Source organism: Hippocampus bargibanti, linkage group LG03 (genome assembly GCF_051943395.1).
Source record: "Hippocampus bargibanti isolate YZ-2025 linkage group LG03, ASM5194339v1, whole genome shotgun sequence".
In the NCBI taxonomy this organism is placed as follows: domain Eukaryota; kingdom Metazoa; phylum Chordata; class Actinopteri; order Syngnathiformes; family Syngnathidae; genus Hippocampus; species Hippocampus bargibanti.
Genome location: NC_142736.1, coordinates 9,393,428 through 9,420,647, shown reverse-complemented (window position 1 = coordinate 9,420,647; position 27,220 = coordinate 9,393,428). Strand labels below are relative to the sequence as shown.

The 27,220-nt window shown below is 43.3% G+C and overlaps 2 protein-coding genes across 2 annotated transcripts in view; one reads left to right on the top strand and one right to left on the bottom strand.

Annotated features, from left to right (window-relative positions):
* Positions 1 to 15,517, top strand: part of dis3l (DIS3 like exosome 3'-5' exoribonuclease) — a 53,804-nt gene extending 38,287 nt beyond the window's left edge. Inside the window, exons 14-18 of the mRNA XM_088991835.1 lie at positions 2,452 to 2,606; positions 2,708 to 2,886; positions 2,992 to 3,137; positions 3,320 to 3,491; positions 6,626 to 15,517. Of these exons, the coding sequence (XP_088847961.1) occupies positions 2,452 to 2,606; positions 2,708 to 2,886; positions 2,992 to 3,137; positions 3,320 to 3,491; positions 6,626 to 6,961 (988 nt within the window). The 3' untranslated portion in view covers positions 6,962 to 15,517. The remainder of the gene's footprint in view (positions 1 to 2,451; positions 2,607 to 2,707; positions 2,887 to 2,991; positions 3,138 to 3,319; positions 3,492 to 6,625) is intronic.
* Positions 15,518 to 16,908: 1,391 nt separating this feature from the next.
* Positions 16,909 to 23,607, bottom strand: tipin (timeless interacting protein). The gene is given in 9 exon segments (XM_088991834.1): positions 16,909 to 17,615; positions 17,617 to 17,767; positions 18,275 to 18,472; positions 18,539 to 18,593; positions 18,680 to 18,802; positions 18,877 to 18,952; positions 19,965 to 20,058; positions 20,201 to 20,319; positions 23,472 to 23,607. Coding segments are annotated over 8 exon segments (819 nt in total). The 5' UTR covers positions 20,295 to 20,319; positions 23,472 to 23,607; the 3' UTR covers positions 16,909 to 17,587.
* Positions 23,608 to 27,220: the final 3,613 nt, after the last annotated feature.

Sequence of the window (27,220 nt, the reverse complement as noted above, 5' to 3'; positions counted from 1 at the left end):
ACTACATGTAATTTCAAAACGGGGGTCGACACACCGTCCACCGAGTGACGGGACTGCACAGTGTCTTCATTGTGCAGCATCGCGGTCCCGGTCCGAAGTGGAGAGTCATTTGTGATCGACGGGTCACGGCACCAATGTGACGGGTGTCACAACAGTGACTGTCTTCATCACCACGATGCTGCCGTCTTAATGAAACCAGACACGTGGATGTCTTTTCATTTCTTTTATTTCTGCAACACAGTATGGCAGAAGGGATGGGTGAAGTCGCATGGGTTTCGTCTTGTGATTAACATGAATCTCCTCCAAATTGTTCTGAATATGCAAAACATTGTTGATAACAAAACAGAATGAACAACGTGTGATTGTATAGTGGTTATACAACACAAGTTCACTGTTATTTACATGATGTCCGTGAACGCATCATAGGCGGAGACTCGGCAGAACACGCGGTGCGCTTGTAATGGCGCACAGTTCAACCCGCCACGAACACTCGCGGGCAAATGAAACACGACACAAGAAACTAAATATTGTAACGTTCAGTGCTTGTGTTATGCATGTTTGGGGGCTGAGCTTGTTGGGGTCCCGTGACGACACACACGGAGAGAAGGGAGGACCCAAGAACGGTGGTTAGGCAGTATGCCTGAGGGATTGTCTGCGCGTGAGTTGTGGCGTAACAACAGCTCCTGTTTGTGTGATAAAACTGCTAAATTTGTTAATAAAAGACCGACTCGCTATACCAGCAACTCTGCGCATCATTTGTCACGCTGAGGGGCATTACAATACAGTAAAGTCTCGTTATATCGATATTCAAGGGAGTCCGAAAAAATATCGATATAACCGGGACTATCAATATATCCGACCCTGTTTGCATGTAATTTTCTCCGTGCGTGCATAGAAATAGTATCGATATAACCGGGACTATCGATATATCCGATATCGATATAACGAGACTTTACTGTATTGTTCAATAAAAACTAAATGAAACAATTATTACCTGCAACACAGTATGGCAGAAGGGATGGGTGAAGTCGCATGGGTTTCGTCTTCTGATTAACTGCGCAACAGAAAAGCACTATGAAGCACATGTGCTTCAAAGTTCCACTCGACAAAACGTGAATTAAATAATGACACAAAAAGTAATCTGGACTCGAAATGAATAAGGGAATTAGATAACACTAGACAGTACAAAAGGGGAAACAAAATAAGATATTATGAAAATGCGCGTTAATCGAGACCATCAGAAAATTGCGACTCACCATGAATATCCTCCAGACTGTTCTGGAAACTATGGGCGGGACATGGTGCCACACTGTGCGCCGTTGCGTCACTTCCTTCATAATTTAATAATCTAAGTGCACAACTCAGTTACAAATGGATGGAAATACTAACATGTATTGATGTGCCCGACTGTGCCCGAGGCATCATCAGAGTAAACCGGAAAAACATTCTGCGAAGCATGGTTCGAGGCATTTAGCCCCCTTCGTCATCGCCAACTCATAGTTTCGCGGGTCATTTGAACTAAAATGGTGCACCGAGACGACAATGAGCTGTCGGCTGACACGCCCAACTCGCATCTTCAATCAAATTTGTTCTGCATTGGACGCACCGTCCACAACGAACAAGAAGAGAACATCCGATGTCTAGGATCATTTTGGGCAGATCGCTTCTAAAATGGTACAAATTAGAATAACCAGTGCAAATATATAATGTAAACTACTATGACAACACAATGTATGCCTCATGTTAATGTCTTCTACTTATGCTGATATTTTAAAAGGTGTAAACTTTGTTTGAAAGAACTTGGGTACCAACAGAACATCTTACCCTCAACAAAAATGAATGAAAGGTGTCTTGTTCCTCCTTGTTTGTGTGTCAATGTCTAAATAAAGCAATTATTCTTTCAAGTAACACACACACATTCATTCACATCACAACTCCCTGCCATTTTTACATATTAGGGCTAGCAATGAAGAAAAAAAGTTGGTACAATGCTCAGTTTTATCTCTGAATTCTGACTTTATTCTTAGAATCCTGACTTTAATCTAACAAATCTGACTTTAATGTGAAGATTCTCACTTTAAAGTCTGAATTTTGAGATAAAAGTTTTTTTTCCTTCGTTATCACTTATCCTCTTCCATACATTTTGACCTCATCAAATCCATAGTAGCATAGAACAAATAAGGCCTCATCAGAATCAGAATCATCTTTATTGCCAAGTATGTAGAACACACAAGGAATTTGTTTCCGGTAGAACACGCTGCACTAGTATCGTCGTCAAAAAAACTGCTAAGTGGCACTATACAGTTCCATTTTGGCTACCGTTGAAGAGTTCAAACTGCATACTGCTTTAGCCCAAAAGCAAACCATTTGGATGTAAAACCTCATTGGTTCATGATGCCTCAGTTTACCATCACTACTAACATGGTGAATGGTGAATTTGTATCTGTGTAGGTCCAATAAGGCTTTAGCTGACTCTCTCGACCAGGCTGTGGACCCTCAGGACCCACTGCTGAACAGGCTACTCAGAATGATGGCTACCCAAGCCATGTCTCAGGCAATGTATTTCTCTACCGGTGCCATTCTCCAAGACCAGTTTTCCCACTATGGTATGCATTACACTCATTTAGTAATCATTGAATATTGAGAGGCAATGAGCCATAAAGTTACGCCTTATGACATAAGCCTTTGACTAATTAACACTTCTCAGGTTTGGCTCTGGACCGCTACACACATTTCACGTCGCCCATTCGTCGCTATGCCGACGTGGTGGTGCACCGCCTTTTGACCGCAGCCATTGACTTGGAAAGTGGAAGGAGCCCTGCCAAAGCGCTAGCCAGTAACAAGGAGCTAGAGGAGTTGACTCATCATATCAACAAGAAGAACAGGGTCAGCTTTTCGGTTTCTCTTCCAAAATTAGTATTTCCCACATTTGATAGTTCTAAATGTTTAATCAGGTACATTCAGGGAATGACCATCATGTGACATTTCCAGGCAGCCCAACAGGTGCAGAAGTTGTCCACTGAGTTGTTTCAGTGTCTGTATTTCAAAGAAAGGGATTCGGACAAGGCCCAGTGCTGTGTGGCTGATGCTGTCATTCACGCCATCCGAGATAACGGCGTATTGGCTTTTGTGCCGCTGTAAGTTTAGAACTTCCCCTTATAGGTAGCTTCTCAATGAGAGACATCAATGTTTACATTACTAGTTACTTGAAGGTTGGAAGTTCTGTTTTTATAAGCAGTTCAGAAAAGGAGTTTGTGAATAAAATATGATTGCTTGCTCTTGCCGTCACAATGTCACATCCAAAATGGTGCATGCATAGATATGGCATGAAGGGACCCGTGTACCTGAAGAACCGAGACGGTCAGGTGCTCTCTGCGGGACGGGACGGCGGCTGTGAGTGGCAGAGCGGTTCTGTGCATCGTTATTCAGACCGGATCCTTACCACGTCCCTCATGGGAACCACCACCTTCATGCTGTTCAGCCACATCACTGTAAGTGGCCCGTACTTCATTGCTGATTTATAGTAAATGGTTTTGCTCTATCAAATGAAGAACGAATGCACTTATCACAAAGTTCAACAGTTGCTTTACTCATTTTTATAGTACCGAAAAATTGTTTCCTATAAAAATCATTGCACACTAGTTGACTGTACATGATGGTATCTCTCGTGCAAGATCAACGCCATTTCACTCTGCTATTTGTGGTGTAGTTCATGAGTGTTTCAGAATCAAAAAAAACTTTATTTGTCCCACAATGGGGAAATTTTCAGTCCTCAGCGGCAATTTAAAAGGGGGTGGGTTGGGGGGGGGTGAAAGGACAGAAAACAAGATATTCTAAGCATAGTAAGATAAAAATGTCAGCTGTATTCTGTAAATGTGCAAAACTGTTTCATAAAACACTATATATATATATATATATATATATATATATATGACATTTTTATCTTACTATGCTTAGAATATCTTGTTTTCTGTCCTTTCACCCCCCCCCCCAACCCATCCCCTTTTAAATTGCCGCTGTGGACTGCAAATTTCCCCATGTATATACAGTAAAGTCTCGTTATATCGATATCGGATATATCGATAGTCCCGGTTATATCGATACTATTTCTATGCACGCACGGAGAAAATTACATGCAAACAGGGTCGGATATATCGATAGTCCCGGTTATATCGATATTTTTTCGGATTCCCTTGAATATCGATATAACGAGACTTTACTGTATATACAGTAAAGTCTCGTTATATCGATATCGGATATATCGATAGTCCCGGTTATATCGATACTATTTCTATGCACGCACGGAGAAAATTACATGCAAACAGGGTCGGATATATCGATAGTCCCGGTTATATCGATATTTTTTCGGACTCCCTTGAATTGGATTGGATTGGATATGCCTTTATTAGTCTCACAGTGGAGAAATTTACATTTCACAGCAGCAAAGTGATGAAAGGAATATCGATATAACAAGACTTTACTGTATATATATATATATATATATATATATATAGATATATTTAGTGATATATATATATCGCTGTATTGTATCAACCCATATTTACAGTACAAGTGTCACGTGTCCAGTTTTTTTTTTGTTTTTTCCACGTTATTATTGAGAATTGCGAAGCCTGACAGCAGTCGGTAGGAACGAGCGGCGGTACCTCACCTTCTTGCAGCGTGGGTGTAACAGTCTCATAAAGTTGCCTGCCTCATTTTGCACAACTTGAAACACAGTAAGCGAAAAAAAAAATGTTGGCAAGTATTAAGGATTATTTTTATTAAGGATTTATCTACCACAAATGCTCCCTTGCTTTATTTATCGTAAATATCCCTTGCTCATGATTTTGCTCCAGCTGGTCGTTTGTCCATACACTCTCCATTTTCTCAGTCATTTTCCACAATGCAATGTTTGCGTTGCGTCGTCTGCTACAAGCCACGTGAATTCTTCTTTCCACGATGCTTTTAATGTGCATTCAATTTCTAAGCACCTTTCAAAACTCTCAAGTACACTTTACAGTCACAGGATAATGTACGTTTACGTTTTGTCGCGTCATAAAGTTTGTTCGCTTCTTTTGAATCTTTCTTCTGGGACTGAGGTTCTGTGCATCTACTTTGGAAAATGATATGCAAATGCACAACCTTATAACACTCGGAAAAGACGGAAGCACAAAGCAGGCTTCTGATTGGCTGCCGTGCCGAGTATGTAAATTGCCAAATGAACCGAAATTCAGAAATTTCCAAACCAAATGAAGATTTCTAAATCAGAATCATTTATTCTGATTTATTCTGAGAAATCTTCGTGCAAACGTTTGATTTGAAAAAAAAACTTTTTTTTCTTTTTTTTTTCTTGAAGAAGTTGTCGGCCACCCGGGCGGAGACGTTTAATAAGTTGTTCGCCCAGCGGAAAAGTTGCACACTATTTCAGACACTCATGTAAGTCATGGGTTGGACCTTGGGTCATGGGTTCGACCTTGGGTTACTGTTTAAAGAGTTAATGTCGAGGACTCTAGGGGAAATAAGCTGTCTCAATGTCTGCTAGATTTGGTGCGCATGGGTCGGTAGCGCCTACCTGAGGGGAGTAGCTGGAAAATGTGGTGGGCAGGGTGCGGAGGGCTTGTCTTGATTCTTGCAGTGTGCAAGTCCTCGAGAGTGAGTAGGGGGCCAATGATTGTTTTTTTTCCGCCGTTCTATCTGTCCGTTCTATAATTTAGTAGTTGTATACATAATAACTTAATGACGAAAACATTTGTCTCCAAGTGTAATGATACTAATAATGAAATGTTAGTAGTACAAACAATGACATGTGGGAGATTCCTTGGGCAAATTGATTGTAAATTACAGACTGCGTCATCTTGATGTTGCAAAGACGTAAAGCCATATCAAGACTACCGTATTTTCCAGTGTATAAGGCAAACCCAAAAGCCTTAATTTTCTTCCAAAGATGACCCCGTGCCTTATACGCTGGTGCACCTTATAGGTGAAGTATTGTTGAGCCAAACCAGGTCTCGTAACAACTCTCAGCAGCCACGACTCAATTTTCCTTAGTAGAAGTAGTGCCGCAGCCTCTAATGTAGCGCTCTATAATGCGGTGGGCTTTATATTTGATAAACTTGTATCTATTTATATATTATACTTTATATATATTTATATATTATACTTTACTTGGAAAACTTTTTTCATTCATTGAAGGTGCTTATAGTCGGGTGTGCCGTATAAATGGAAAATGTGTGAAAATACACAATTCATTGGGGGTGCACCTTATACTGGCGTGCGCCTTATAGACTGGAAAATACGGTATGTCTTTGTAATTTTTTTTATCCCAATTTTAATCATTCAATTCCTAATATATGCTGTTGCATTAATAAAAGGGGTGAGTAGCCATTGGTTACTATTATGTTCAGTGTCGTGTTTACTGTTAATTTCTGAAATTCTTGGCCTGCAATTTACACTTTGAAAAACTGCAAACAGCCATAGCAAAAATTAAAATACATATCAATATATTTCCAGCAATTATAGCAATGGTTGTGTCAGCTATTATACTTTCTTCACAAGCAATGTTTATTTTCCCACTGTTATAATCGATGTGTGATGGATTCCAATTTGAGTTATTTTCCTACCACAGGTTCGTATCTCCATACTGTCTTCACGTTGTCACGCCGACAGCGTCAACCTCGAGTTAGTCAGCAACAGGCCACACCAGAGTGGGACACTCCTCCAAGCTCAGTCCCATGGCCGCAGCCAACTGGTTCAGGAAGTGGTGCGCAAAGCTGAAGAGGCGTTACAACAGGCTCGGGAGAAGGTGACCCGCCAGCCCAAACTGTCCAAAGAAGAGAAAGAATTCTCCCAAAGCAAAAGCCCGAACCTCTACTTACTCTTGGAGGAGATTCGAGAGCTTTCACTGATGGACCTGGAATGTACAACTCCAACCTTGGGAAGTTCATGTACTCTTAATGTCTGATTGGACGTGGACTTAATGTCTGATTGGACATGGCACTCTTTACATGTTTTTTTTTTAAACCGGAAGATGACATATTTTTGAGCATATGCTCGCTTTTAGTAACTGAAGGTACAAACCCATTTAAAATATGCAGACAGTTCACCGTGCATGCGCACAATATGCTTTTATCAATCCAACCGTACACAGCGATAAAAATGTATATCATAGCGGTCAACCTTGGCTAATAGCTGCTTTTACAAATAATTACAAGTCCCGTATAAAAGTTGTAGTACATCGTACATTATTTGAAATGATAAAAAATGCTAATAATGCCGGATTAAAATTTATGAATTAACTATCTGACTATGTAGCTGGCTACCTTGGTATCTAGCTGGCTATCTATTTGCTATCTCTTAGCTGTCTGGCTGGCCAGTTGGCTATCTAGTTTGCTATCTATTACCTATCTACCTAGCTTGCTGGCGATCTAGCTCGCTATCTACAGTATTAGCTGTCTGGTTAGCTTTGTACTGTATTAGCTATGTATTAGCTTTCTATCTATTTGAGTTACTTCCAGGATGAGTGAACGCTGGCGTGTGTGGCTTCCACTGCTCACTCACAATAAAAAAAAATATGCTGTGACTGTAAAGTGACCTTGAGAGTTTTGAAAGGCACTTAGAAATCAAATGTATTATTATTCTTAAAAATTGAGAAATAATCATTTACAACTCGGGGCGGCCCCATAGCGAGTGGTTAGCACGCCGACTTCAAAGTGCAGAGGACGTGAGTTCAAGACCCAGTCCGGCCTCCCTGTGTGGAGTTTGCATGTTCTCCCCGGGCTCGCGTGGTTTCTCCGGGTCCTCCGGTTTCCTCCCACTTTCCAAAAACATGCATTACAGGCTGATTGAACACTCCAAATTGTACAGAGCTGTGAGTGTGGATGGTTGTTTGTCTCTGTGTGCCCTGCGATTGGCTGGCAACCAATTGTGGGTGTCCCCCGCCTAGTTCCCGAAGACGGCTGGGATAGGCTCCAGCACCCCCGCGGCACTAATGAGGATAAAGCGCTCTGGAAAATGGATGGCTGCAAAGACTAAAAAAGGAACTTACTGAATTTGTCCAGTTATTCAAAAGCAGGCTTGCCTCTTTGTGAGAAAATAGTTGGCCAAAAACCAACAGTGAATGCCTGCTGCAGGCATAAAATTTCAACTTAATGATTACTTGCTAAAAACAATTAAAGGACAACCGACGTCTCCGGACAAGTTGTGTCCATAATTTGTAAAATGGCTTCAAATGACTTGTACTGAGCGTATTTTACAAAGATTCCACCCCATATTGCTATATTTTACATTTTAAGACTCGCGCTGAATATTCCGGAAGTCTTGTTTTTGAGTTGGTGACGAGTTCGTACATGACGTCACTGAAGGAACGCCCCTGACAGAAAAAAGGACACATTGTAGCAGTCCTTCCATCACGTCAATGCTTGTTTGGTCTGAAAACCTCGTGTTGCACCAAAAAGAGCCAGAAGAGGGCGACCAAGCTCCATGAAAGGAATTTATGAGCCTGTGGAAACGGGCTTATTAATTCCTCACAGGAGCTTGGTCACCATTTTCTGCCTCTTTTTTGGTGATCCATTTCCCCCCAATGTTGCCTCAAAATGGCACGGAATTCTTCAATCGATTGCAAATGTGTATGATTTCCTCTTCAGAACTATTTGAATCATATTCATAACTGGATGTGTAACAAGAAAGCATATTTTCCCAATCTCAAGCCATTGTTTTGATTCTCCAGCAATGCAAGACGTCTTGGCGTGGCGTCACGAAATGGGGGCGGGACTTTCTGAAAATGCCCAATTCGCAGCTCAATTTTTTGCAGATTTTGGACACTTTAAGTCATTTGTATTGGTGTTTTGCATTTGAATAAAAATATCATACTGCATGTTTTGGGTATTTTAGATGCTGTAAAACGTTTTTCTAATGTTAGTTAGGAAACAAAAAAGTGACGTCAGTTGTCCTTTAAGTCAGTCAGTTTGAACACTTAATCCATCCATTTTCTGATCAATTTATCCTCACAAAGGTCACAGGGTATGCCAGAGCCTATCCCAGATGTCTTTGGAGGGGGACCCCCTAAACCGGGTGCCTGCCAATTGCAGGGCACACAGTCACACCTATAGGACAATTTAGACTTGTTCCATTAACCTGCCATGCATAGTTTGGAATGTGTGGAGGAAACCAGAGTACCCGGAGAAAGGCATGGGGGAGAACATATAAATTACAGACACAGAGGCCGGAGCCAGAATTGAACCCTGCACAGTGATACAGACGAGCGAGCCAATCATAGAGTCCCTGACAAAAGTCTTGTCGCTTATCCAAGTTGTCGGAGAAACAAATAACTTGACTTGTAGTTGATCTATTGGAATCAGAAATGGTGTATATGAAAGGCAAAGCCCTCTAGATGATTATGCTTATTATACTAAAAGAAAGTTTTGTATCATTCATTGAATTTTATTATTTAATTAGGACAGAAAGGTCAGATTTTGCTTGGATAAAAGTCTTGTCAAAAAAATAATGTGGAAATTATACATATATTTCATTTTGAATACACAAATATGCTACAATAACGTCAGAACACAAAGTCATGATGCCTTAGAAAATGAATTAATATCGTGTATGGCTCCCGTGAGCTTGGAGGACTGCAGCTATACGTCTCGGCAATGACTCAATAAACTTATTGATGAAGTCATCTGGAATGGCAAAGAAAGCAGTCTTGCGGGACTCCCAGAGTTCATCAAGATTCTTCGGTTTCATCTTCCAAGCCTCCATCTTACCCCAGACATGTTCAATAACAGTCATGTTTGATGATTGGGCTGGTCTATCCTGGAGCACCTTGACCTTCTTTGCTTTCAAGAACTTTGATGTGGAGGCTGAAGTATGAGAAGGAGCACCATCCTGCTGCAGATTTTGCCCTCTCTTGCAGTTTGGGATGTAATAGGCGGCAATAATTTCTTGATACTTCACGCACACCCCCATACTGGATGTAACCCCAAACCATGATTGTTCCTCCACCAAATGTGACTGTTTTCTGGGTGAATCTTGGGTCCATGCGGGTTCCAACAGGTCTTTTGCAGTATTTGCGGTAATTGGGATGCAGTTCAATGGACGATTCATCAGAAAAATCATGGTTTGGGGTTACATCCAGTATGGGGGTGTGCGAGAGATCGGCAGAGTGGATGGAAGTTATTTGTTGTTCCGAGAACTTTGATAAGGGACAAGACTTTTGTCAGGGACTGTACACTGAACAGTTAATACAATGTCTTCATAGTATATTTAATTATAGTAAAAATAGTTTAACATGATTTGCAAATCATTGTATTCCATTGTTTCAGTTTAACACTCTCCATTTCCCAAATTCATTGGAATTGGATTTGTTCAACCATCCATCCATCCATCTTATGCCGCTTATCCGGGGTCGGGTCGCGGGGGCAGCAGCTTTAGTAGGGAAGCCCAGACTTCCCTCTCCCCAGCCACTTCTTCTATCTCGTCCTGGCGGATCCCGAGGCGTTCCCATGCCAGCTGGGAGACATAGTCTCTCCAGCGTGTTCTGGGTCGTCCCCGGGGTCTCCTGCCAGTGGGGCATGCCCGGAACATCTCATCTGGCTCCTCTCGATGTGGAGGAGAAGCGGCTTGACTTTGAGCCCCTCCCGGATGACCGAGCTTCTCACCTTATCTCTAAGGGAGAGCCCGGACACCCGACGGAGAAAGCTCATTTCGGCCGCTTGCATCCGGGATCTCGTTCTTTCGGACACAACCCATAGCTCGTGACCATAGATGAGGGTTGGGACGTAGATCGACCGGTAGATTGAGAGCTTTGCTTTTTGGCTCAGCTCCTTCTTCACCACGACAGATCGGTACAAAGTCCGCATCACGGCAGACGCCGCACCGATCCGCCTGTCGACCTCTCGATCCCTTTCACCCTCACTCGTTAACAAGACACCCAGATACTTAAACTCCTCCACTTGAGGCAAAATCTCCTCCCCGACCCGGAGAGGGCACTCCACCCTTTTCCGACTGAGAACCATTGTCTCAGATTTGGAGGTGCTGATTCTCATCCCAGCCGCTTCACATTCGGCTGCGAAACGCTCAAGCGAGAGTTGGAGAGCTCCACTTGAAGGCCCCAACAGTACAACATCATCTGCAAAAAGCAGAGATGCTATACTGAGGCCACCAAAACGGAAACCTTCAACGCTTCGGCTGCGCCTAGAAATTCTGTCCATAAAGGTTATGAACAGAATCGGTGACAAAGGGCAGCCTTGGCGGAGCCCAACCCTCACTGGAAACGATTCCAACTTACTGCCGGCAATGCGAACCAGACTCTGACATCGGTCATATAGGGACCGAACGGCCCGTATCAGCCGCTCATGTACCCCATACTCCCGAAGTACCCTCCACAGAACTCCACGAGGGACACGGTCAAACGCTTTCTCCAAGTCCACAAAACACATGTAGAGTGGTTGGGCGAATTCCCATGCGCCCTCGAGGACCCTGCTAAGGGTGTAGAGCTGGTCCACTGTTCCGCGGCCGGGACGAAAACCACACTGTTCCTCCTCAATCTGAGGCTCGACTTTCCGACGGACCCGCCCCTCTCGGACCCCTGAATAGACCTTTCCAGGGAGGCTGAGGAGTGTGATCCCTCTGTAGTTGGAACACACCCTCCGGTCCCCCTTTTTAAAAAGGGGGACCACCACCCCGGTCTGCCAATCCAGAGGCACTCTCCCCGATGACCATGCAATGTTGCAGAGGCGTGTCAGCCAGGACAGCCCCACAACATCCAGAGCCTTTAGGAACTCCGGTCGGATCTCATCCACCCCCGGGGCCTTGCCACCGAGGAGCTTTTTAACCACCTCGGTGACTTCAGTCACAAGGATCGGAGGGCCCACCTCGGAGTCCCCAGACACTGCTTCCTCCAAGGAAGGCGTGTTGGTGGAGTTGAGGAGGTCTTCGAAGTACTCTGCCCACCGGTTCACGACGTCTCGACTAGAAGTCAGCAGCGCCCCACTCTCACTGTACACAGTGTTAGTGGTGCACTGCTTTCCCCTCCTGAGACGCCGGATGGTGGACCAGAATTTCCTCGAAGCGGTCCGGAAGTCGGCTTCCATGGCCTCACCGAACTCTTCCCATGTCCGTGTTTTTGCCTCGGCGACCACCGAGGCTGCATTCCGCTTGGCTAGTCGATACGTGTGTCTCAGGAGTCCCACAGGCTATATAAGCCCGGTAGGACTCCTTCTTCAGCTTTACGGCATCCCTTACTACTGGTGTCCACCAGCGAGTACGGGGATTGTCGCCACGACAGGCACCAACCACCTTACGGCCGCAACTCTGATTTGCCGCCTCAGCAAGGGAGGTACGGAACACGGTCCATTCGGACTCAATGTCCCCCACCTCCCCCGGGACATGTGTATAGTTCTGCCGGAGGTGGGAGTTGAAACTCCTTCTGACAGGGGATTCTGCCAGACGTTCCCAACAAACCCTCACAACACGTTTGAATCTTCCAGGTCGGACTGGCATCTTCCCCCATCAACGGAGCCTACTCACCACCAGGTGGTGATCAGTTGACAGCTCCGCCCCTCTCTTCACTCGAGTGTCCAAAACATGAGGCCGCAAATCCGATGATACAACTATAAAGTCAATCATCGAACTGCGACCAAGTGTGTCCTGGTGCCACGTGCACATATGGATACCCTTATGTTTGAATAAAGTGTTTGTTATAGACAATCCGTGTTGAGCACAGAAGTCTAATAACAAGACACCACTCCTGTTCTGATCGGGGGTCCATTCCTCCCAATCACGCCCTTCCAGGTCCCACTGTCATTGCCCACATGAGCATTGAAATCGCCCAGCAGAACAAGGGAGTGCCCAGGGGGAGCGCTCTCCAGCACACCCCCTAAGGTCTCCAAAAAGGATGGGTACACTGAACTGCTGTTTGGTGCATATGCACAGACAACAGTCAGAACCCGCCGCCCCACCTGAAGGTGGAGGGAAGCAACCCTTTCGTCTACTGGGGTGAATCCCAATGTACAGGCGGCGAGTCGGGGGGCAATAAGTATGCCGACACCTGCTCTACGCCTCTCACCGTGGGTAACTCCAGAGTGGAAGAGAGTCCAACCCCTCTCGAGAGGGCTGGTACCGGAACCCAGGCTGTGTGTGGAGGCAAGCCCAACTATGTCTAGACGGAACTTTTCAACCTCGTGCACCAGCTCAGGCTCCTTCCCTGTAAGAGAGGTGACAGTCCACGTCCCCAGAGCTAGCTTCTGCAGTCGAGGGTCGGTCCGCCAGGGTCCCCGCCTTTGGCTGCTGCCCAGCTCACATTGCACCCGACCCCTCTGGCCCCTCCCATGGGTGGTGAGCCCTTGAGAAGGGGGACCCAAGTTTCCTCTTCGGGCAGAGCCCGACCGGGCCCCATGGGTGTAGGCCCGGCCACCAGGCGCTCGCCAACGAGCCCCATCTCCAGGTTCAACCAGTATGAGTGATATTGATGAGGACAAGCGGTGGCAGCTCATTTTGATGATGTGCAGCATGCAAGCAGGAGGAGCTGCCCCACGAGGCTACTGTGCGACGAGCTGTGAGTTTGATTGATCGTAAGCGTGAGATACAGTCTGCAGCTGCCACTTTTCTTTGGGCAAAGAGACTGTGGAGTGAGAGAAGGGTTGCCAAACACAATGCTTGTTCTGTTGATACAATTTGAGCAACCAGACTTAGAGCAACCACTATTGAAAATTTTGCTGCACAAGATGCATTCTATATTTTAGAGTACATTTTGACAAATCAAGCATTGTGGTGGTGTTTTCATGAGAATGCCAACAGACTGTACAACAGGGTTGTCAAACTCATTTTTTGCCACATTGTAGTTACAGTCTCCATCTCCACATATTACATACAGAACAAACAAATTAATGAATAACTAGTTTTCAAATCTCAAGTCAAGAATGACTGTTATTGGATTGGATTTGTGGATCAAACCTCTAAAGATGGAGGACACTGATTTGCTGTGGCAAACTTTTGAAGGAAAAAGCCGAAAGGAAAAGAAGAGTCTCGCAGTGGAGAAATTTACATTTTACAGCACCAGAGTTATGAAAGGAAGATGAAAGGAATGCAAGTAGAAAAACAAAATACAATAAATCTCGCGGCGCCGTCTTAAAGTCAAAACAACAAAAATCTAAAGAACAAATAATATGACAGATGAGAATTTGGTTTGGACTTTAGCAAGCATCATGGCACTTGATATGCTTCGTTTGCTTTCGCGGGGCGAATAAAATGATGTGGCGGACTTGACATCATTGCTGTACAGTCATGATGTATTTAATTTGATACGTTAGTTTCGTGTGGAGGCAAACAACACCTAACCTAAACTCAAACATATCAATAACAGGGATGACAATTTTCCGCCGATCGGCAGATTTCTGACTTTTTCATACTAAATGACCAGATACTGGGATGATACCGACGCCAGTTGGCGGAAACCGCCATTTTGATTGGATGATCTTGATTTAGGTGCCGTTGATGTCAAAACAGGTAAAGGCCCACTTTTGAATAAGCAGACGAGTAAAAAAAATCAGGTGTTATGTCAGAAGGAGACAACTTGTGGCAGTGTGACATATGCCACATCAGGTTGAATAACCGAATGATTCGCCCTTGTGAAGAGAACAGGTTCTAGGGCAGGTATGGGCAAACTACGGCCCGCAGGCCACATACGGCCCGTTAGGCTTTTTAATCCGGCCCGCCAAACCTGCCCAAATTATAGTAAAAACAGCGTCTGAAACTCATGACAAAAAGTCAGCGGACAACAGGGCGGATAACTGAAAAGTTGCCTGCCCCATCTTTCACAACCTGAAGCACAATGAGACAACTAATCACATTAAAAAACATTGTCACAAAGTATAACGTTTTCTTTTAAATCAAGAATGTACCTACTACAAATGCTACCTTGCATAATTTACGGTAAATGTGCATGGCTAGATTTTGCTGCAATAGTCGATTGTCATTGTGGTGCACAATGCAACGTTTGGATTGCTTCCTACGAGCCACTCAGCCCCTTTCATGAGTCTCACGTACAGTCACGGTTTAATGTAAATTTACGTTTTGTAGCGTCACATATGTTGTTAGCTTCTTTTGAATCTTCTGGGCTGAGGATCTGTGCATCTATTTCGGAAAATTATATGCAATTGGACGACTTCATAACGCTTGCGAAAGTCCGGAAGAAAGAAGCAGGCTTCTGATTGGCTGCCGTGCCGAGTATGCAAATTTCACTGCAGGTTGCCTATGTCTGTGTGCTCGGCGACGGTACACGTGTATTGTTTGCGCGTGAAGGCGAGGGCGTCAGTGAGGAGTTTGTTGAGCGCGCGGTCAGGACAAACCATCTATGATTTGACGGAATTTAACACAAGTAGGCATTATTGAGCTTGAATATTTCGTTGTGGAATAATGTTTTGAATGTTGAAAGTGATTCCATTTTTCAATAAATGTTGATTTCTTTAACTTTTTAACTTTAACTCCAATGAAAACTTATTAAAAACAGACGCAATCTTGATGAATCACAGTGCATATGTTATTTTAATCTACAGTAAAGTCTCGTTATATCGATATTCAAGGGAGTCCGAAAAAATATCGATATAACCGGGACTATCGATATATCCGACCCTGTTTGCATGTAATTTTCTCCGTGCGTGCATAGAAATAGTATCGATATAACCGGGACTATCGATATATCCGATATCGATATAACGAGACTTTACTGTATTTCCATTTCCTCCTCCAAGTATCTGCGAAATAGTATGTAAACGCCATATTCCTTGAGACAAATTTATTAACTGATCAGGGATATTTTTCACATTTGAAAGACAGTTAAAAAATTGGGTTCTTACTGTGCTGAGGTTTGTACACACTACATTTAAAGGACAACCGGCACCATTTTTTCGTGTTTCCCACTGACATTATAAAAACGTTTTATAGCGTCTATAATACTAGGCTGATAAGACTAAAGGCTGATATTTTTAGTTAAATGAAAAACACCAATAAAAATGACTTCAAAATGAATCTGGAAATGGCCAGTTTCAGAAGGTCCCACCCCCCTGTTCGTGACGTCACACCAAGACGTCTTGCCTTTGATCGAGAATCAAAACAATGGCTTCAGATTCGGAGAAGATGTTTTCTTGTTACTCATCCAGTTATGAATATGATTCAAATAGTTCTGAAGAGGAAAGCATAAATGTTTGCAATTGATACAAGGAGTCCTCCCATATCAATTCGAGCCGCCAATGACAGCAATGTAGCACCCAGAAAATGCAGAAGATTGCGCCCAAGCTCCGTTGGAAATGGGCTGATTTGTCAGCTGGGAATTTGTGTCAGCGAATATCAAATAGTTGTCTTGGTGCAACACACAACGATTCACCATGGCGTTATTTATGTGTTGTGTTTTCCTTCTAATTTCGCCATCAACACGAAGTTTTCAGACCAAACAAAGTACCCAAAATGCATTGTGTGTCACTTTCTCGGTCAGGGGCGGTCCAAACGTGACGTCACATGGGGATCGTCATCAACTCGAAAACAAGACTTAGTGAATATTCAGCGCAAGTCTTAGAACGTAAACTATAGCTATATGCTGTGGAATCTTTGTAAAATACGCTCAGTCAAAGTCATTTGAAGTGATTTTATAAATTATGGACATAACTTGTCGGAAGGCGTCGGTTGTCCTTTAATGCTTTAGGCTTAGTATTTCCGGCCCAAACACTCCCTCTAAATGCTCCTGGCCCGGCCCCTCTGTCAAATTTTAGAACCCAATGCGGCCCGCGAGTCAAAAAGTTTGCCCACCCCTGTTCTAGGGAAAAGCCGAAAGGATATATATATATATATATATATATATATATAGTTTATATGCATGTGCCCCCCCCCCCCTTTTTTTCCAGACTTTTTTCTCATTCGTCATTCTCGTCCCTGCAATAAGCTAATTTACTTTCTAGTACAAAGAAAGGTTTGCTTCTGATAATCACCTCAACAACCTCGGTGAGAAAGATGTGCATTTAAAATGGTCAACAAAGTGTGCAGAATGCCTTTTTTTACTTTGCAACATATTTTGAATCGTGAATCATCCCTGTAAATGCTGCTGATACATCTCTTTGACTGCTATCCCATAGTTGACCAGCAGATGGCTGTTTTCTTGACATTACGTTGGGTTGTTGTCACTTCCGGTACAGGTTTTACTTTCCGCGCTCCTTTAGTTTCATTTTCACTGAGAAGACGGCGAGAATGGACATGCTTTATCGCTGTACTGTTTAGCAAGGAAAAGATAAAAAGGACTAAAATCAAAACTTCCATTTCGGACGGAAAGCAGGCAAAGTGGTTTGTACGATTTGCATACGTTTTATTTCATTGATGTAAAGTCCAAATGTTTATGTGTAAATAATAGCTATATTTTTTATACTTGTTTGTAGTTTAAAGGTGGTGTGAAATCACATTAAATAATTGACCATCAGTACAAAGAACCGGAGTCCTCTGTTTCGAATGGAAGCACAATCCCTTTATAACACATGTGATCTGTAAGGAAGAACAGCAGTTGAATGCAATGCTTTAAATTGAATCAAATAGTTCGCATTATTCAGAATTACTCTGCATCATCACGGCTCTTGCTGAGGGGTGGGGTGGGCGCTGTCGCAGCTTTCTAACAAAGAGACTGCTGCATCATCATCATCATCATCATCATCATCATGTCCTTTGGAACAGGTGACACTGATAGCATGTTCTGAGTTGTTCACTGAGGATTCACCTCCTTGCAATGATGAGTCTGAAGGATCACAATAAATACAGGTGCAGTATTAGGAACGTGACATCACTTATCATTTACAATGGCCGATGTTCCTTCGAAACTTATGAGCCAGTGCGCACTCCTCTCTCAACACTTTCAAACGCAGGAAACAGCCACCAGCATGCAAGTTAGGTTTTGTAAAGAAAGCTCTTTTTGCAGCCAATTTACCCTTTAAATACAAATTCCATTTTTCATCTGTGGAATTTAGGAAGACTTTTTTATTTTTTGACAGATTGACAGACCGTGGCATTATCTGCTAAATAATAATCATAATAATAAATTTTATTTCAAGCGCCTTTCAAAGCTCTCAAGGACACTTTACAGTCACAGACAAGCATAGGTACTATAATAAATAAAATACAATCACAAATAGAATAAAATAAATAAAATACAATTATCAATAGAAACAGAGAGAGCTACACAGAAAATGCAATTTTAAATAGGTGGGTTTTGAGATGAGATCCGTTGAAATAAAGACACGCTTACCCGTGATCTGTTGCTGGCGAGCTATCCTCCTCTCCTGGGCTCGCTTTCTGCTGAGCTCCATGCGTTGGCGCTGCTCATCTGTGAGGGAGGCGGCAAGTGGGCCGGCAGGCACTGGGGTGGAATGGATCGGCAACCTCTGACTGCTAAATGGATCGGAATCTGCCACAATATCGGGTTCAGGAGGAACCTCATTGTCACCTGTGGTATTTATTCAGTATTTAGAACCCAAGATGCAAATTCTTCAGTAAAAAAAAAAACACTTACCCGTAAAATCTTGATGTGTCAGTGGCATGTCCAGGCGTATCCTTTTTAGACAAGTCTGACACAAGACAAACATCAGCCAACTTCAAGTGCAGGAGGGAATGGGATGATTTGTATGTCCATCTGTCTGTGTGTCTGTCCTACCTGCACATCCTTTTTGGCGCCCAGCTTCTCCACTTTGTCAATGAAATCTTCAAACTGAAGTTTGGGGTACAACCTGTGCGCCCAGTTCTCCATCTTCTGCATCAGCAGGCGCACGTCCTCCGCCTGGTGAGAGGAAATACCACACACATATAGTGGAGCTCACCGTGTTTCCATTCAGAGATGCGACAGAGTCTGACCTCATGCCCTTTGCCTTTGAAGCGGACATCGTCAAAAAGGGTTCGCAGGGCCGGAAGTCCTTTTTCAGACGTCAGTCTGAGAGCAAAAAAAACATTTAACGCCTGGTTGTTCACACAAAGTAGTTAATAGTTGTGGATTCAGTGATACCTCGGTTTACGAGCCCCTTGTTTGATGAACTTTTTGGTTCACGAACGTTCAATTCATGAAAAATTTACCTTGGCATATGAACTATTTTTCGGGATACACACAGAGCTGCTACAATGAGTGATGTGCCGTTCGCGAACGAGCCCGTTCTAAAAGAAAATGGCAGCCGGCTTGTTTTTGTCCTCCATTCCCCACCCCCAGTCTTCGGTTAAAGCCACGTGATTGGTCAAAAACGCAGCAGTGAGGGGAGGTGGTTTAACCATTAAAGAGACTGGCAGACGACGGAGAGAGAGTGACGAAATGGATAGAAAACAGTGAAATTTGGACTCGTTTCAACTTTGATAATTCAAAGGCAGAGTGTAGACTGCAAGGTTAAAATTCCCATCAATCAGGCTCCACAAATAACCCGCACTGGCCATCAGTTCAATTTGAAATAAAGACAAGCCAGGGAACCAGCTATCAATGATGTTTTAGTGTGTCTGCTTGCATCTGTTGCAATATCACACTTCCAAGATGTACAACCCAGAGCTCCTTGAGACACTTTATGCAAAAAGCTATCCATTCCATCAAGCCATCAACGACCATCACAAAGGTAAATAAAATGATGTTATTATACAGTACAGTTTATTTCTTTAATTATAATACCATAGCACATTTATTCTACATAAAATAAGGTGTATTTTGCTTAGTTTTAAGGCTTAGAAAATTAGAAAGTAGAAAATTATGTTTGATGGGGACCTGGGAACGGATTATTCTCATTTCAATGGTTTCCTATGGAAAATTAATTTTTGGCATACACGCTTTTCACCTTACACACTCTGGGAACCAATTAAATTTGTAAGCCAAGGTATCACTGTAGTTAATATTTATGGATATATCAAGCCCAATCTTAGCATAAAATGTCCATGCAAATAACATCATATGCAAGAGGGTAGACAACAACCTGTGGGAGTCCAACTTGGGCTGCGGTCTCCTCACCACTTTCCTTTTGACAGCAGGAACCTCAGCAAGCTTGGATACATCACCGGATTCTTCATCTGCATTGACAGCAAAACAAAATCATGGGGCATTTTATTATGTATATTATTCTCATCCAATTACTGAGGCAAGATTGCCATTCTTTTTTGTATAATTGCCAGGGTTTAGATGCGAATGGCAACATGCGTGTGGGTTTCTCACCATTCCCATAGGGGTCACCTCGCTGGCCCGGGGACGTAGGTGGAGGCAGAGGGGAGAAGGTCTCAAAGCTGTCGTTCTCACGATTTTTAACCATGATATCCAGCACCTACAGAAAATGCCTAATGTATGTGAGCAAGTAATTATGTATGCCAAATGGTGAGTATAGTTTTATACTTTATTTGAACGTGCCAACCATTTTGTGTGGGAGCCTTTTACTGAGCATTTTCATCTTTATTAAGTTCATAGAGTTGCATGTTTTGTAGCCACAAGGGGACACAAGCCAATGTCTTATTGTGTCGGTCCCAAGCCCGGATAAATTCAGAGGGTTGTGTCAGGAAGGGCATCCGACGTAAAAGCTTGGTCTGTTGAAAATTCCATTTTATTCCACTTCGTGAACTTTTTTATTTTATTTTTTGTAAGTTTTACTTGGAGTCGACAAATACAGGTACCATCCGACTTAGGACCGGCTCAACTTACGACCACCCATACTTAAGACCACCAGACCCTATTTTTTTATTTTAATTCTACGCCTAGCACCGCAACGCGATAGCAGCCCGGTAACGCATACGGCAAGTTTGGCAGGTCTAAATATAAATAAGCTATCTATTTACTACCTATTAGCTAACTGGCCGGCTAGCTAGCTATCTGGCTGGCTATCTATTAGTTATATAGCTAGTTGTCTATGTATTGGCTATGGTGATGTCACGAGAGGCTGTGTCCTGGAGGGCAAATACATCCCCCTAAGATGGCTCCACCCAGAGAGTCTTGGCCCCATCTGGTGGAAGGCAGCAATTAAAACCACACACCTGCAGCTGATCAGGGCTTGATTGGCAAGCAAGGCTCTTAAGGCAGAGACCCTCTGAGTGTGGAGCTTGGGGAAAGACAAGCTCGATTGCTGTGCTCTGTGGAGAAGTTGATTGCTGCGTGGAACTCATTGCCAGTTGGGACCATACGACTGGACACTGGATTTGAACCTAGCTAAGGTGGCTAGGCTACATGAGGAGGACGTCAAGAGGGGTGAGGCCTAGAGACTCTTGGAAAAGAACTCAGTCTTCAGTTTTACCTCAGAAGAGACTTTATTTGGATTTAAGTATCAGAAGAGACTTTATTTGGATTTAAGTATCAGAAGAGACTTTATTTTGATAAGTATTGGAATAGACACTATTCAAACCTTTGTTGCTTGTGAATTCCCCCTGGAACCCTTGATTAAAACCTTTTGTTTGTATCCAAACCTGTCGTCCATTGCACTTCTTGTCCTGTCCCGATGAGAGCTAGCCTCTCATGATATCACACTATCTATTAGCTAGCTAGCTTTCTATCTATTTACCTCCGGGTGAACGCTGACACGTGTGGCTGCCGCTGCTCACCCACAGAAAAACTTCTCCTGTGACTGAAAAGTGACCTTGAGAGTTTTGAAAGGCGCTTAGAAATGAAATGTATTATTATTATTATTATATTTATTATTATTATATAAACTGATAATATCAGAATCATGTATGTAGAATACACAAGGAATTTGTCTCCGGTAGAACACGCTGCACTAGTATCATCAAAAAATGGAGAAAATTGAGGCACCATAGAGTCCTATTTGGGTTACTGTTGGGGTAATTCGCGATACAAACATCTTTAAACATCGCTTTCTAATCTTTGTTTACGTTTTGGGCTTCCTGATACATCATATCCTGCCTTCCTTTACATGATGTCGCATCTACATTACGTCGCATCCTATCGCTTCACACACTGTGCGCCGTATAAATGATCTCCCATTGCAGTTCGTCTCTCTCTCTCCTCTGCATGCCTCCTTCTTGGCCGAGACCACGATGTCTCCGCTCTCTTCAAGATTAAACCAACTTTCTGTTCAACACCTGGCTTCCTGATGATTTATCCATCCATAGAAGCAATGAATCAGGGACGAACAATCAAAATAAACCCATTAGTTACTGTTTAAAGAGTTAATCGGTTGGGGGAAGAAGCTGTTTAAATGTCTGCTGGATTTGGTGCGCATGGATTGGTAGCACCTGCCTAAGGGGAGTAGTTGGAAAAAGTGGTGGGCAGGGCGCGGAGGGTCCAGTCGGATTTTCCGCGCCCTTGTTTGGATTCTTGCAATGTGCAAGCCCTCGAGAGTGTGTAGGGTGCCAATGATTTTTTCCGCAGTCCTAACTGTCTGTTGAAGTTGGATTTTGTCCATTTTTATGGCGGCTCCGAACCAAACAGTGATGGAAGAACACAGGATGGATTTGATGACATATTTAGATTTATAAATTAACTGTAAACAGTTTCTTATATAATAGTATTCAATAGAAAAAGTTGCTTAAAAACAACAGATTGACATCGTGTACTTTCCTGTAGTAGAACCCTTGCGTCGGCCATTTTGAATAGATTCTGACTTACGACCGTTTGGTCAGTACGGAACCCGGTCGTAAGTCGGATGGTACCTGTACTTTATATAGTTGAAGGAGCAAAAAACACCTTTTCAGAAAAATACATTATTCAAAAATTAAAGAACAATGAAAAATTTCAATCAATCAAGATAGAACAAGTCTTTCTTTTCGGCTTTTCCCTTCAGCGGTCGACACTGCGAAAAAGTGTCCTCCATCGTCCCCGGTTTTGAGCATCCTCTTCTCTCGCCCCAGCTATCATAATGTCCTCTTTGACATCATCCATAAACCTCTTCTTCAGTATTCCTTTCTGTCTCCTGCCTGGCAGTTCAAGGCTCACCATCCTTCTCCCGATATAGTCACTCTCCCTCCTCTGGACATGACCAAACCATCAAAGGTTGGCCCCTCTTACTTTCTCTCCAAAGAAAATATATATTATAATAATAGTAATTTCACCAACAAAGCTCGAAGACACGAAATGGATTACTGCACACACTTTTATAATGTTGGCAAGTAACGAAGCAAACGGAACCTGTCAACACATACGCAGTAGTGGCTAAGACGTTCAACCCCAACTTCCGCTTCAGCATCATGGCGGGAACCAAATCAGGATATGAAGCAAAAGGCTGAAATACTGTGGCTGTGTTTCGAAGACACCACCACGTCTATGTGTACTTTTACACCAATCTGCTGTTCACGTGTCCTTTCTTACGATCACAAAAACACAATAGAGTTCTTATCAAGCTTAGCACGCTAAATTTGGCAGACACGGCTACGTTCGCTTTGAACGTCTGTTTAAAAAACAAATATAGAGTGCCGACATGCATTGACGAGATCTCAAAGCAACTGTTGACTTCCCATACAGCACAATTTATATTATAAATACAAATTACCTGTCAGTCGAACCAATGAGCCCCTAAAAGGAACACACGGGCAATACCGTAGTGATGTGTCGTTCGCGAAAGAACCGAATCTCTGAAGTGAACGAAGAGAACTCGTTCCTAACATTGAGCAACATTTTGTCCTCCATTCCCCGCCCCTCAGTCTCTGGTTAAAGCCGCACGTGATTGGTCGATATCCGTGAGGGAGGGGAGAATTACAGGCACGCAGCAGTGAGGAGAAGCGTTTTGAGGTTACTAGTTGGTATGATAGCATTATTAATATGAAAAGCAAATTAGTGACAGCTGATTATCAGACCAGAGTAACCACAAGGAAAGTGAAAGTTAGTGCAAGTCTTTGTGCACAAAGCCATAAAAAAATATATATTTTTGATATAGTGTCATTTTTTTACATGAGTAATTCATTTTTTCACATAATTATATATGATTTTTGGTAGTTAATTAATTTAAGCAATAAAAAAAACAAAAACAAACAAACTGAGGAGCCATTAGGGCAGGGGTCGGGAACCTTTTTGACTAAGAGAGCCATAAAAGTAAAATATTTAGAAATGTTCTTCAGCGAGAGCCACGCGCGCGCGCACACACGCAAACACGCGCGGTCACTTTTCAACAAAATATCAGAATGGATTATTTAAACTAACTTTGTGATAGTACTCACCGTTAACATGAATGTTTTTCCGTTCCTCGTGATGAGTAAAAATCCAGGCAAACGATCGGAATGAAATTCAACTTGCCGGTCCGGAGGCGGAGTTACTGCTAGCTAGCCTGCGCACGGCTCATAAGCTTCCACACTTGCTATCTGCAATCTACTTCTCGCAGCAGTATGTTGATGCTAACGTTAACACGGGGCTTGTTAAAATGTCACTGATATTCGACTGACATTCGACTGTTTCATCGATGGTGTTGTTCCATTGCAAATTCGAATCCGAACATTTTCTCTCCTCAAAGGCTAATGAATCCTTCGGTGAATTCAAGCTGAAGTGCACTCGTGGGGCTCATTTAAAGGGGCGTTTACCTGTTTCGACTGACGGCCAGTGTCATCCAATCAAAATTGCGCTTTCCGCCAACTGCAGCCCCAACGGGAAATCAACGGCGAAAAAAACGAGAATATGTATATAGTTTTATCGGCGAGCCATATGCAATCATCAAGAGCCATATATGGCTCGCGAGCCATAGGTTCCCGACCCCTGCATTAGGAAGCCAAAGAGCGGATCATTTTAGTGAGTCGATCCAGAAGAACTGGCTCTCTGAAAAGAGCCGGAATTCCCATCACTAAATTACCGACACGAACTTCCGGTAAGAAAGAATTTTTCATAGTCATTGAGAGATTGGCCTTCTCCCCGCAGATTGTACGTCACGTTCTCGCCATGTTGGATGTGGAACATTGTTGCGCTAGTCATTCTGGCAGCAGTCCTAGCGTTTTAACAGCAACCAAAATGGTAACTTTTCGTCGCGATTGAAAGTACTTACGAGAGAAATGATGCACAGCAGTGGGAAATCGAAATTTTATTCTGCGCATGCGTTTAAAAAGGCTTCACAATTCCCGGGTATCACATCATCAGCTCGTTTCGCAGGTGATATCAATCATGAAATTTCCTCAATCGTGTCTTTGCATCACACACACACATCCACCCACGCACGCTCAACACTCCCACTCAAAGACATGTTCACAATTTCATGCAGCAAACAAAAAGAAAAACTCGAAAAACATCGGAACAAGAAATACATTGTTGTAAAAATAAAAACATCCTACATATTTGCAACACTGCAAGCTTCAAAATATTTACATTTCTCCAAACAAATATCTCCTGAATCTTTCAAGTTTCACTTTTGTTACCGTCTTAGTAAAAACATCTGCAACCATGTTTTCTGTCAGACAATATTTTATAGATATTTTCCCATCAGTGTGCGCAGACCTTACAAATTAAGTGATACGTATTTAATATCTACGTGTTTACTTCTCTGCCTACACACTGGGTTTTTGGGCAAAGCTATTGTCCCCTGATTGTCCTCATATATTATTACTGGTACGTGGTGGTTGCTGCTGTCTATCCCTTTTAATAATTGGACAAGGTACATGCTCTCTTGAGTTGTGGCTGCCAGTGCCATATACTCACCTTCTTCTTCTTCTTTTCCTTACGGCTTTTCCCCTCAGGGGTCGCCACAGCGAATCAATGTCCTCCATCTATCCTGGTTTTGTGCATCCTCTTCTGTCACACCAGCTACCTTTATGTCTTCTTTGACCACATCCATAAACTTCCTCTTCGGTCTTCCTCTCGGTCTCCTGCCTGGCAGTTCAAGACTCAGCATCCTTCTCCCGATATCTCATGCCTTATCCCATTCTTTGTTAGTAAAGATTGAAACTCTTGCCCAGTGAACTCTGTGCCGTTGTCAGATCGGATGCATTTTATTTTTCCATATTGATACATATTGATTTGTCGTGTCAGCCTTCGCCTTAATAACATATGGAAAAATCATCCCACTGTGGTCATCAGTGAATGCTATTGAGTACCTGTAGCCATTCTTATCTGGCGGTTCCATAGGACCGCACAGGTCTGTGTGCACTAGCTGTAGCACAGTTGCAGCTTTAGCATCTGCATGTCTGTTCCTGCTCTGTGTCAGCTTGCCCTGTGTGCATATTTCAGTTTTGATTTGGATTGTGTTTCCCTCTAATAGACATTCCTTTAACCACTTTTTCTAATTTAGCTACATCTTCGAAGTTACAATGACCCAGTATTTTGTGCCAAGTTTGGATATCATAACAACCATATGCTTCATCGACATTTTTCTCTTCTATTGTATTTAGGTAATACATTCTACCAAATACCTCCATTTTGAATTTTGTCCCATCCCTGTGGACTAACCAGTCATCCCCGTCTTTGAAGCGGACCTCTGCTCCACTCGCTGTTGCTGATTTGATAGAGAAGATGTTCTGCGGAAATTCTGGGATGTAGAGTGCTTGCTTGAGTCTCGTGTTCACGCGTCGTCCCTCGCTGTCCAGCAAGTACACCTCAGCCTCGCCTCTCATCTCTGCCATTCCGCTCATCTTGGTTCCATCTGCGAGCTCAATGATGTGGTCCTCGGGTTTGAAGCTCTTGTTGACTGTTTTGAACTTTGTGGCGTCTTTGACCATATGTGCTGTGGCGCCACTGTCGACCATCAATCCTTTCTTGTTTCCACTTGTCGGATTGAAGCTGAATGTGTGCTCTGACTCGATCTCGTCAGCAGCTCCCTTCAGGACGTCGCGGCCCCGTCCTCGACCGCGTCGGCCTTGATGTGGCGTGTCCCACCTTCTTTCCTCTCTTCTCGGCTGGGAAGTGCTAGGACATGTCCTGGCCATGTGCCCTCTCTTACCGCAGGTGTAGCACTCGATATCAGCCGGGTCCATTTTCCTTCCTCTCCCTCTCCCATGCAGTTTTGTAGTCCCGCTGGTCTTCATTACGTTGTCTTCGTTGGCACTCTGGTCACCTTTTCCATACTTTTCGGTATTCTCAAGACTTCTTAGCTTAGTTTTGAATTCGCCGAAAGTCATTTTGTCATTAGATTGTGTGACGTACACTACGAACGGTTTGTAAGAGTCAGGAAGCCCTTTTAGCACCATGGCTATCTGAAGCATGTCGCTAATGTGCTCATCTGCTCTTCTTAATTAGGTGAATACAGGCTCTGCTTGGATGACGTAGTCTGTGACTGTCTCATAGCTGCCTTTTCGGAGTGAAGAAAGTTCGCAATACAAACTCACCACC